Source organism: Humulus lupulus, chromosome 8 (assembly GCF_963169125.1).
Source record: "Humulus lupulus chromosome 8, drHumLupu1.1, whole genome shotgun sequence".
NCBI classification, from domain to species: Eukaryota; Viridiplantae; Streptophyta; class Magnoliopsida; order Rosales; family Cannabaceae; genus Humulus; species Humulus lupulus.
This window is the reverse complement of record NC_084800.1, coordinates 102,710,051-102,721,051: the sequence shown is the minus strand read 5'-3', so window position 1 is coordinate 102,721,051 and position 11,001 is coordinate 102,710,051. Positions and strand designations below refer to the sequence as shown.

At 33.4% G+C, this 11,001-nt stretch overlaps 3 protein-coding genes across 4 annotated transcripts; all 3 read left to right on the top strand.

The window, feature by feature from the left end:
* Window positions 1-1,237: 1,237 nt before the first annotated feature.
* On the top strand, window positions 1,238-3,385 carry LOC133798250 (uncharacterized). 2 transcript variants are annotated; one of them, XM_062236486.1, is made up of 2 exons: window positions 1,238-1,442; window positions 2,625-3,385. In XM_062236486.1, the coding sequence occupies exons 1-2, from the start codon at window positions 1,401-1,403 to the stop codon at window positions 3,303-3,305; spliced, it is 723 nt and encodes a 240-aa protein (XP_062092470.1). In that variant the 5' UTR covers window positions 1,238-1,400; the 3' UTR covers window positions 3,306-3,385. The 2 variants fall into 2 exon arrangements, with proteins under 2 accessions (XP_062092470.1, XP_062092471.1); XM_062236487.1 differs by having other exon boundaries at window positions 1,248-1,442; window positions 2,628-3,385.
* A 1,915-nt stretch (window positions 3,386-5,300) lies between these two features.
* Window positions 5,301-6,802, top strand: LOC133798249 (transcription factor bHLH51). Its single transcript, XM_062236484.1, has 2 exons — window positions 5,301-5,804; window positions 6,184-6,802. Exons 1-2 carry the CDS (start codon window positions 5,475-5,477, stop codon window positions 6,685-6,687), a joined length of 834 nt encoding a protein of 277 aa, XP_062092468.1. The 5' UTR covers window positions 5,301-5,474; the 3' UTR covers window positions 6,688-6,802.
* Window positions 6,803-8,718: 1,916 nt separating this feature from the next.
* LOC133798248 (transcription factor MYB77-like) lies at window positions 8,719-9,737 on the top strand. The gene has a single exon (XM_062236483.1). It carries the CDS (start codon window positions 8,777-8,779, stop codon window positions 9,557-9,559), a length of 783 nt encoding a protein of 260 aa, XP_062092467.1. The 5' UTR covers window positions 8,719-8,776; the 3' UTR covers window positions 9,560-9,737.
* Window positions 9,738-11,001: the final 1,264 nt, after the last annotated feature.

The window sequence follows — 11,001 nt, the reverse complement described above, 5'->3', positions numbered from 1 at the left end:
ATACCCCTTTATTATAGGGGATTTACAATGTAGACTGCGTCTCTCCAAAATGACTCACTAAGATATTCAAATTTATCAATCTACATCGTCAGTGCCGTGCCCACCCAGGTCTCTTAATGACTTTCAAGTTGTAGCATTTCCCCCAAGATCATGTGGCTTCGAGCCCACACTTATGTCAGGCTCGGAACCCCTGATTTGAGGTCATCTGAGAATAGACATACTTCGATATCTGTCTTTCGAGCTTGTGAGGATTTCGAGGCTACCATCTTCGAGGTTGCCCCTGCTTTGTAGGTTCGGTGTCTAGGTGGCGGACACGTGTTCCAGACATTACAAGCCCATTCCTGACGAATCCAGCTTTCGAGATCACAATTCTTAAGGCTCGAAATCTGGGTGTAACAAGTAAAATAATTATGTAATGTTAAAATATATGTTTGAAAAAATGAAAAAAAAAAGAAATGGAATGAGAAAATAATAAGTACAAAAATGAAAAAAAAACAAAAGAAATGATGAATGAATAAATAAGAATGAAAAGAAGAAGAAGAAAAATAATGAAAAAACGAAAAGAAAAAAAATATGAATGAAAAAATTAGTAGAAAAAAATGAAAAAAAAATAGAAGAAGAAAAGTAGCTCATATGTGTGAAAAAAGAAAAAAAGTGGAAGGAGAGAATAATAAATACAAAAATGAAGAAAAAATAGAATGAAAAAAATGAAAAAAAACTGAAAAAAAAAGAACAAAAAAAAAAAAAAAATACAAATGAAAGAAAAAAAAAAGATAAATGAAAAAAAGAAGAAGAAGAATGGAAAAATGGAAAGAAAAAAAGGATGAAGAAAAAAATTGGTAGAAAAAAAAAAGATAGGAAAAAATAGAAGAAAAAATAAGTAAGGAAAAAAATAACGGAAAAAATAATAAAAAAATGAAGGAAAAAATAAAATAATAAAATAAAATTACCTTTAAAATCAAAGAAAACATAACTATCATAAAAAAAAAATGTGACATTTCTATATTTTAGTTAGCCACTAATTATGTTTTCCATACTTTAATTTTTTCTTTAATAAATTTTACCATACAAATTAAAAAAATATATAATTATCATATTTTTTCATAAAAACAATATTTTAAAAAAACTCCCCATTATAAACCGATCCATTTCCAAAGCCCATTAGAACCATATTTATCGGATATTCGGATGTCCCGAAAGGACCCCATTAAAACATATAAAAATCATTAAAACCTGCGTGCCTTACACGCGCTAAGATGGTCCTTTCCTTCCAACTCGATTACTAGACAGACAGAGGTAGAGGCTCTCACCTTATCGCCAGCCAAAGCCAAAGCAAAGCAGAGCAAATTCCTCCTTCTCCTTTCATGGTTGGCCGTTAGGACCCAACCACCTCAAAAACTATGGCTGTTTCCTTCAATTCTGTCGTGGGCTTCTCTTCAACGGTACTGTTTTGGTTTTTCTCTTTCTTGTTATTCCAATTTAAGATGCACACTTTTGGATTTTCTTACCTGGAAAAGCTGTAGCCATGTCTATTTAATTTCTTTCGGTAAACAGCCACTGGTACATTATCATGTTTTTTTTAGTTTTCGTTTTGTACTTTTGTTAGTTTAGGTGTATGACCACTACTCTGGATAGTTTTCCATCAATGTTGGGATTATATAGTTTTCCATCAAAGAAGATTGAGCACAAAGTTTGGTTGCATGATAAAATTTAGCTAGAGTATCAAATGCCCAGCTGTGAATTGTGATTAGACTAAAACTTGTACTATGTTTTTTGATTGAAAGAAATTGTGTTGTGTTATATTTTCAAGCTTTTTATTTTTTTATTTTTTATAATTGGGTCCATTATTGAGAGTGTGAAGGACGTGTCGTATAAAGTAGGTAGGCAGGTAGTAGTAACTAGAATTTTTATAGATGTTTAAGTTGGTTTTTACACGGATGAAACAATCTGTCAAAGGAGAGTTAGGAATGTTTATTATGATCAAAGTATACCTTTCTTTTCATTCACTACCATCTAACTAGTGAGTGAGCTTACAACATATAGGAATGTTTACAGTGGTTTGATACTCCCCTTTGTTTCATTTGAAACGAAAAGAAAAAGGAATGAGCTTACCAAATAAGCACTAAAAGTTTCAGGTTGTACGAATTGTAAAATGGTGGATTTGTACTGAGATACGGCAGTACAATACTACAAAAATAATCAAGCAACAGAAAAAAATAATGGATAGATAGGTATACATTGGTAGTTCTATAGCTTTGCTAATCAATGGTTCCAAGTTCATTAGGGAATCTTGACCAAAATTTAACCAAAAGTTTCAAAAGTTATCTGCAACAATAATTTTTCATGCTAATTTGAATACTTCTCCCAAGTGGTTATGTCACTCTATTCTCCCTATATGTTGCCATGATTATAACCGGTACTCCCTAGTTTTATCAGGCCAAAAAAGGAGGGGAGAAAAGGTGACTTAAACTAAGTTTTCCCCAGGAAATTATTTAAGATGATAACATGTTTACTATGCTGGGAGAGGAGGTCTTTGTGTCTAGGTGATTCAGAATCTCCGATTGAAGACTAGATTTTTTTTTAATAATATTTTTTTAGATATTTACTTGTGTTTTCTTCTTTAGAAGTTGCGAAGCGAGTACCAGAATGTCTCAAAATCGTCTGCTGCTGCAGCTTCACTGTCAAGGGTGGTCTGCCAAGGAAAGCCCTGTGTTGGTGCATTTTGGTCAAGAAGAGTTGTAAAGGAAAGAAGAAGGGATTTTTATGTTTCAGTTGCTGAAGGTGATCAGCTTACAGCAGAAGGAAGTGATGGTGGTCCTGGCAATGCTGAAAGAATCCTCTCCAATGATCTGATTTCATCCGGTAATCTCGGTGCCCCTGAGGCTTCCAACACTAGCACAGCAGCTTCTGTAAATCAAGAGGAGACATCATCAGCAGCCAGCCAGCTAGAGAAACCAAAAAGATCACCACTAACTGCAAGGGAGAGACTAAGAGCAGCTCGGGTTCTGAATCGTTACAACAACACAGAATCAAAGGCATCTAAATCATCATCTTCTATGAGCAGCAAAGTATTAGATGCCATTAGAGAAAGTGATCGTGGGAAGAAAAAGGGTCTTCCAGAAGCCCCTGGAAATATGCTTGATGACAGTAAGCGAGGGATGCCACCAAAGGGACTCACTTTCCAGTTTCCAGGGGGTAATGATTTATTTGTTATTATTTTCTCATTCGTATTTATCAGCACTGTAATGTTTGCTACCACCTTCATTGTGTGGAAAGTTGGTGCCATCCATTTTAACGAGTACTAAAAGGTAGATTAACTGTAGTTTTGATTGTATTCCACAATTTTGAACAGGCAAGTGAATTCATATACTTCTTTTTTTCTGTACCTTCTTTGTCTTGGGTATATTAATTAGAACCTTGAAACTCTAGAATGTAGATCTTTGTCTCTCTCTCGGGCGAGATATACACAGTCAATGTACAAATATCTGCTTATAGTCAAGATTTGCTGCATGACATGCTTTTGTTCAGTATGTGTTTAATGCAACTGTAACAAAGACGAACTTGTTTACGAACTTGTTTTTGTCTGCCTTGAATTTAATTTTGGTATTATTATTCAATTCATGTTATCTATAAATATATATGTCAAAGAACTTGAAAATGAGAAGTAATTTACATACTCGCCTGGGTCTCAGTTTACTTGCCATTATCTGTGTTCTTGCCCCTTGGTTATGATAAGCTTTGATGATGGCAATTACATATTTTCACAAATCCTAGTGCTACTGTCTGATCATTTTTGTCCTCAACCAAAGTTGCCAAAAATGATTTGGCTAGAGCATCATATGTTCATGTTGGATTTGTTAATTTGAAATTTTTGTAAGCGTTGTTAATGCAAACAACACATTTATTGTTTTGGCAAGATCTTCTGAATCTTATGCAATCTCCTTACTGTACCATAATCTTTGAACCAAAATTGCCAAGAACTTAAGCTGACAAGTCGAGCCTGTAAAGGGTCTCGACATAACTATTTTTAGGTTCTAATCGTCATCCTCCCTAACCTCGATTTAGCATATTTTCATCGTGACTAGATCTTGCCGACGATATAATTTGGCAAGATCTCCACATATAATGGGACCCATAAAAGCTGCATTTCTGATATTCCAGTCCCTTGGATTAATATATATAAATATAAATATAAATATTTTTACACAAATACGTACTTTTTTTTAGATGAAGAAGAAAAACACAGGAGTAATAAACACCACACAAAATCGAGTTTACAAAAGTTGGCACAAGCGAGTGAGTGAGTGGTTGATCAGGGGTCGTTTCAATCTTTAAAGTCGTCTTTATGGTGGTAACTTACGTGGTTTGAGTGAGTGAGGTTAAGGGGTAAGAGGTAAGGGGTCCTACAAAAGTGACAATGGTGTGTGATTCTGATTTAAGCACTCTTGTTTGCTTCTGTAGGGCTATCTAGTCACAGAAAAGCCTATGAAAGTGGACAAACTTAGCCGCTAACTCCAACTAATTATTTCCTTTGTAGGATTCAACTTCACATAAAAATTAACCTTGAAAAACAAGAACCTGTTTGGCTTGGTTTAGAGTAACTATACATAAACAATATTAAACAAGTTCTTCTTATAATAGAGGTCAACATAACTTGGAGAAAGTGAAAAAATAAATTAAAAACAAATATACAGACAATTTGATTAAAGATTACAACTCAATACTTATCCTTATCTAAGATATGCGCTCCCGCCCACAATTTTATTTCTTTCGGAATAATGTGACAATCTCTTCATTTATGCCATTCTACATTTTTCATATATTCATTAAGTATATTTAAACTTTTACTTTTCCCAAGTTTTAATGGTTGTATTGTCTTTAACATTATTGTTTGTCTATAATAGTAATAATAAAACTACAAGGTTTTACTAAAAAAATATATATGTGGGTTTAAAAGCATATCCTAGATAAGGATGAAGATTGTCCCAGCAAAATGCAAAGAGTAAATTGAAAAGATTTCTAGGCATGTGGGTCAATCTATCTTCCATGAATTTGTTAGGGTTTCGGGTCCAAAATTTTAGTCAACATTAGAATCAATAATGCTCCTGGGAAGGACAATGTATAATTTTCACAACTTGTGGGTCTGATTGTGTAAATTTGGTTCAAAGTTTATTAAGAGAGAAAAAAAAAGAACTTTGATACCGAAATGACAGGTGAATAAAGCCAAGCACAATTTTTTCATTTGACAAAATTTAAAGGCTTTGTGGATAATATATTACACCAATCACAATCAAACGTGAAGATCATCATACACACATTATATTATTAGTGCAAGAGAACAGTAGTACACTAGCTATATTGATATGATGAGATAAAAGCCAAGGATAGTTGTGAATGAGCTTCTGCCATGACTTTGATTATTATTATTATTATTATTATTTTTATTATTATTAATTTTTCTTTTCTCTTGGGGCATGGAAAATCTCTATCATCAGTATTCTTCTCCGCAGCCCCAAGGAGAAAACTTTTCCCAGTACAACATGTCATCTGTACATAGCAACGACGAGTCGTTTCTTGTACCGTATTGGCATTTACCGCCTCATGATCACCATCATGTATCCACCTCTGCATCACCCGCTTTCCAATTTTGTGGGTTTCCTTCTTCCTTTCCAAACGACGGTTTTGGACCAGAAGATAAAGCTGCTGCTGCTTCCAAGAGCCATAGCCAAGCTGAGAAACGACGTCGTGACCGGATCAATGCTCAACTCGCCACTCTTAGGAAACTAATTCCCAAATCTGATAAGGTAAAAAAGACTCCTCTCTCTCTCTGTAAGTTGCATCATATTTCCCATTTTCAAAAATTCTTTCTTGCTATAGTAATTTTCATATGGCACACTATATCACCTATTCTAATAAATATAATAATACCTTTTTAACAAATATATGATACATATGGGTTCAATTTAATTTTCCTAGCTCAAAAGCTTTTAATTTTTCTGATGTTCTAAGTAATCAATATCAATCTTTAATACCCACATCATATTTTAGAAAAAAATTTCTCAAATGAAATATATATATATATATCAAATTCAGAAGAGAAGATGCTAGTATTATCAAAAGATCTTGTTAGAATTTGATGGGCTTTTTGATTGATAACTGAGTTTGTTTTTCTTGTAATGGCAGATGGACAAGGCAGCTTTATTAGGAAGTGTGATAGATCACGTGAAAGATCTCAAGCGAAAAGCAGGGGAAGTTGGCAAATCTTCACTAGTTCCAACCGAAGTTGATGAAATAATCATAGACAGCAACCTCTCCGACCAGGACTACGTAAGACTCACCGAAGCCGGTGCTGATAAAAAAAGCGACAACGTAAATTACATAAAGGCATCGGTTTGTTGTGAGGACAGGCCTGAGTTGTTCTCCGAGCTCATTCAAGTTCTCAAAGGGTTAAGCCTCACTGCAGTTAGGGCTGATGTAGCTAGTATGGGTGGAAGAATTAAGAGTGTTCTCATCCTTAGCTCTAAAAATAATGAAGAGGGTAGTAGCAGTGTTTGCATAAACACTCTTAAACAATCTCTTAAACTAGTTTTAAGCAAGATAGCTTCTTCTTCATCTATGGCTTCAACTTGTCGTATTAGGAGTAAGAGGCAAAGGTTTTTCTTGCCTTCATCTCATTTTCCACAATGAATTTTACACTTTACATTTATTTATTTGTTTGTTGAAAGATGTATCGATCATGCAATGTATTGGAAAATCTTAGTGGAAACGTAACGTAAAAGACATGAGAATTATCATTGTGCCAGTGTGACCACTTTTATTTTTCCTCACTTAAAAAGTTGGCAGGACCACCACACCACTCCTTATATTTCATCTCTCAACATCATTAGTACTTTGAAATTTGACCTCTTTTTGAGTAAAAATAAGAAAGAATGAAAAAGATCATTTGAAAGCTGCGTTGTTTAAATTTTCAGGTGATGATGAGAAAGGGAATGAAAACTGTAAGAAACAATAAGCTAATATGGTAATATTTATACTCATTAACATGTAATCTAACAGTCCCGGCACTGTCTTTATTTATATATTACAATAATGTATGCCTAATATGGCGACAAAACAAATGAGTGAAGAAACTGGCTGATCTCTATCCCAAAAAAAGAGAGAGGAAAAAGTGATATACAAATATACAACTTTATAGATTTATAATATATTTGGATGATCTTTATGGGCCTTTTAAAATCAATATTTTTTTTTTATTTAAAAAAAAAAACTTATATAATTGGAAAGATTTTTACATAAATTGAGGAGTAGCTAGCTATGAGTGACACGGAAGTTGGAGAAAGAAAGTTGCGGCCATATGGGGCCTCCACATTTGAAAAATTCAGTCCATACGAACAGTTTTGGTTACTTTGTACCACATATGGATCAAAGAAAGATATTATATATATTCAACGTCCAATCAATATCAAATAGCTCATTTTATATAAATGTATATATAATAATCATATAAATATGACCAAACAGATAGAGCAGGAACAACCCAATAAGAGCTGAAAAATATATATATAATAATATGTTCAATAGTAAAATTATTATTCTATGAAATTATTCATTTTCTTTTTTGACTTTTTACAAATACCCATCATATAATTATATATCATGTGTGCTATTTTGAATATAAGACCGCAAAAGTCACTGAAATCACATCACATTCAAACTTTTTTATTTTATTGGATTAGGTTAATTCATCATAGGAAGTTTTTAGATGTTTTCTAATAATATACTTTTCATAGTTATCAAATTTGTATGAGTACTATATATATATAATAAGTAAGCTTATAATTAAGTTATTAGCGACATACAAACTCAATACGGTCAGCAATATTGTACCAGCATACAGTTACGGTCACAGTTGCACTGATCTTTAGCAATTTACTGTTTCAACTAACATCTCCCGCTTCCCCATCTTAACCCATTTATTTTTTATGATTAAAAAAATTAAAGAAAATCGAGTCCAACGTCTTTGGAGGCAATTAATTTTACAATAACCCTAACCGTTACAATCTCCTGATCATGCCCACTACTCTCATTACATTATTATTATATAAATATATATTACTGGTATTAAAAAAAAATGGTGGTTATTATTATATGACCAACTTAACTTCATGGGGAAACGGATCGACATCATCATAACCGTTTATCAATGCTATATATTGATCTTAAATGAAGGTCTTTGATTATGTAATAAACCTAACTGTCATAGGATAAGCCGTTATTTCGATAGATCAGTTAGAATATAAGGAGGAGGTAGTTACAACCTCCTTAGAATTTTTTTAAGTATTAGAAAAATAAAATAAAAAGAAAGCAGCAGCAGCAGTAGTTTTAATTAATAAAACTCCCATCTCAAAAAGATCATGCGAGAGAAAAGTTGAGGATACATTCATAAAATAAAATTAAAAAAAAAATAATTATAATAAAACAGAATCAAACGCGTTGTGTAACCAGAAAAGAGAGTCGTTATATAAAATAGCGGTTTTGCGGTTCATGCCAACGACCCTCTCCTCCAGTATTTTTATAAGCTGTTCAAAATTCGAATTTACTTGTAGAAAAAAAAAGAGGTATAAAACCAGTTCTCCTAAATGTCTTGAAGAGGAGAAGAAAGAACAGTAGTGATATCTTTTCAACTTATGTTATTATTAATCATAATTATTATTATCAGTTGTCGTTTTAATTATTATTATTATTATTATTATTTGAAAATAATTAAGGGGTCCGTATGAAGGGTGGCGATCGAATTAAGGGGTCATGGAGCCCACAAGAAGACGAGACTCTAAAGAAACTAGTGGAGCAGCATGGCCCACGAAACTGGTCCGTGATAAGCAACGGCATCACGGGCCGCTCCGGAAAATCTTGCCGTTTGAGGTGGTGTAATCAGCTCAGCCCCACTGTACAGCACCGTCCTTTTACGCCAGACGAGGACTCCATGATCATTCGGGCCCACGCCACCCACGGGAACAAGTGGGCCACCATAGCTCGACTCCTCCCAGGCCGTACCGACAACGCCATCAAGAACCACTGGAACTCCACTCTCCGCCGACGCCGCCGCGGCGATAAGTTCTCCTCGTCGTCGTTCACATCCGATTCGAATTCGGTTCCTCTCAAGCCCCTGTCCGTGGGCGGATCGGATTCCTTGGAATCTGAGCCTGAGCCGGAGCCTTCGATGAAGCGACTGTGCTTAATGCGTTCATCGCCGCGGGAGAAAAATAGCCAACGACTGGGAGGGATCGAGACCTCGCTGACGCTGTCGCTGCCGGGGGAGAGTTCGTTGTCGGCGATGGAGGTGAAGGTAAACAACGTCGTTTTGAAGAAAGAGGAGGGGTCAGTGGTGGCGGTGGGTGATCCGGAGAGGTGTACGACGGAGATTGAAGAGGCTTGGTGGATCACAGTCATTCAGCGAATGGTTTCGGTGGAGGTGAAAAATTACATTGATACCTTACGGGCCCACGATGGGCTTGGAATTGGGCTTCAGACCTCGGTTGAAAAACGTCCTTATAATTAAATAATTAATTAGTTATTATTAATTATTTGTTTCTCTTGAGTATTAGTTTTATGTTAATATTATTATTTTTCCTTTCAATTTGTCAGTTTCGAATGCAGGTAACGATAATTGGCCATTTTATTTTGTCAAGTTTTTATGATAATATTTAAGTAATATTCATGTAAATGCCTTTTTAAAATATATGTATATATTTATATTCACAAACACAATTTATTTAAGTTCATCTAGATCTCACAATCCAGTAGCCATAACACATCCACCAATTTCCTAGTGTATCAACAGCATAGTTTGAATTGACAAAATACGTAGTAGTGATGTCTGAAAAAAAAATCTTCTGACTAAACAAAGATATAATCTGTATTTGTGCTTAAATTACAAGACTATACAGTATACTAACACAATAATACCGAGGTACAAAATGTTGGAGAAAGCTGTACAACCATGCAAGCTTGAATACGACAAAAAATCTCATTAATCAATTTCGTTACATGAATACCTATAATTACATAAGTCCTAAGAAATATACTAAAATAGTAAAATGGGGAAGGGGCATTATTTGCACCCTAAATTTTTTGTTAAAATCCTATTTTTATTAAAAGTTAATATATATATATATATATACTAGGTAGAAACAAAATGCATTGCCATTTTAAAGTTGTAAACATTGTAATAAAAATGGATTCACTGTTTTTTTAATATATATATATATAATAAAATGAACACAACATTGACATATTCACTGTTTTTTAAATATATATATAATAAAATGAACACAACGTTGACATATATATATTTATATGGCTACATGACATATATATAAAATACAATAATTTTTAAAAAGAAATTAATAATAGAAATAAAATAAGAATAGAAAAAGTCATAGTATAGACAATAGTATATATGCATAAACTATTTTTAGTTTCTTATGTATCTCGCAATATCCTTTGGTGAAATTAATGAAGAAAAAGAATAAACTATCACACAAATTTATGAAATAAAAAAAAATGATACGTATGCTTTAATTTATTCAAAATTTTAAATAAATATGATTTAATTATTTAAATTAGGGATATTTGCGGCGAAAATAACACTTAAATACCTAACTCTTTTTTTTTTGCGGTGAAAATACTTTCCGTCAACAATCCTTGGCATCCATTGGTACCTGACCGTCAAGTGCCATGTAGAGGTAAATCTGGCAATTTGTAATTGGTCCACGTAATTTTAAATATGACAGGTCACCTAAATCCATTTTTTTTAAAAAGTTTACAATATATCTGATATAATAAATTAAAACTAATAAATAAAACTAAAAACTAATATAACTAAAAACTTAACCATCTGAATAAAAAACTTAAAAATTATAAACCCCATCCTTCGTGTACAATTTGAAGAAACCGAAGGTCTAGGGCATAAAAGTTTGAATGTGACCATGGAACAATGGA

Excerpts from the sequence above, each read along its gene's own strand:
- LOC133798249 (XM_062236484.1), top strand. The coding sequence starts at position 5,475 with ATGGAAAATCTCTATCATCAGTATTCTTCTCCGCAGCCCCAAGGAGAA. Across the intron at positions 5,805-6,183 it reads TAATTCCCAAATCTGATAAG|ATGGACAAGGCAGCTTTATT; the intron begins GTAAAAAAGACT and ends TTGTAATGGCAG.
- LOC133798250 (XM_062236486.1), top strand. The coding sequence starts at position 1,401 with ATGGCTGTTTCCTTCAATTCTGTCGTGGGCTTCTCTTCAACG. Across the intron at positions 1,443-2,624 it reads TCGTGGGCTTCTCTTCAACG|AAGTTGCGAAGCGAGTACCA; the intron begins GTACTGTTTTGG and ends TTTCTTCTTTAG.
- LOC133798248 (XM_062236483.1), top strand. The coding sequence starts at position 8,777 with ATGAAGGGTGGCGATCGAATTAAGGGGTCATGGAGCCCACAAGAAGAC.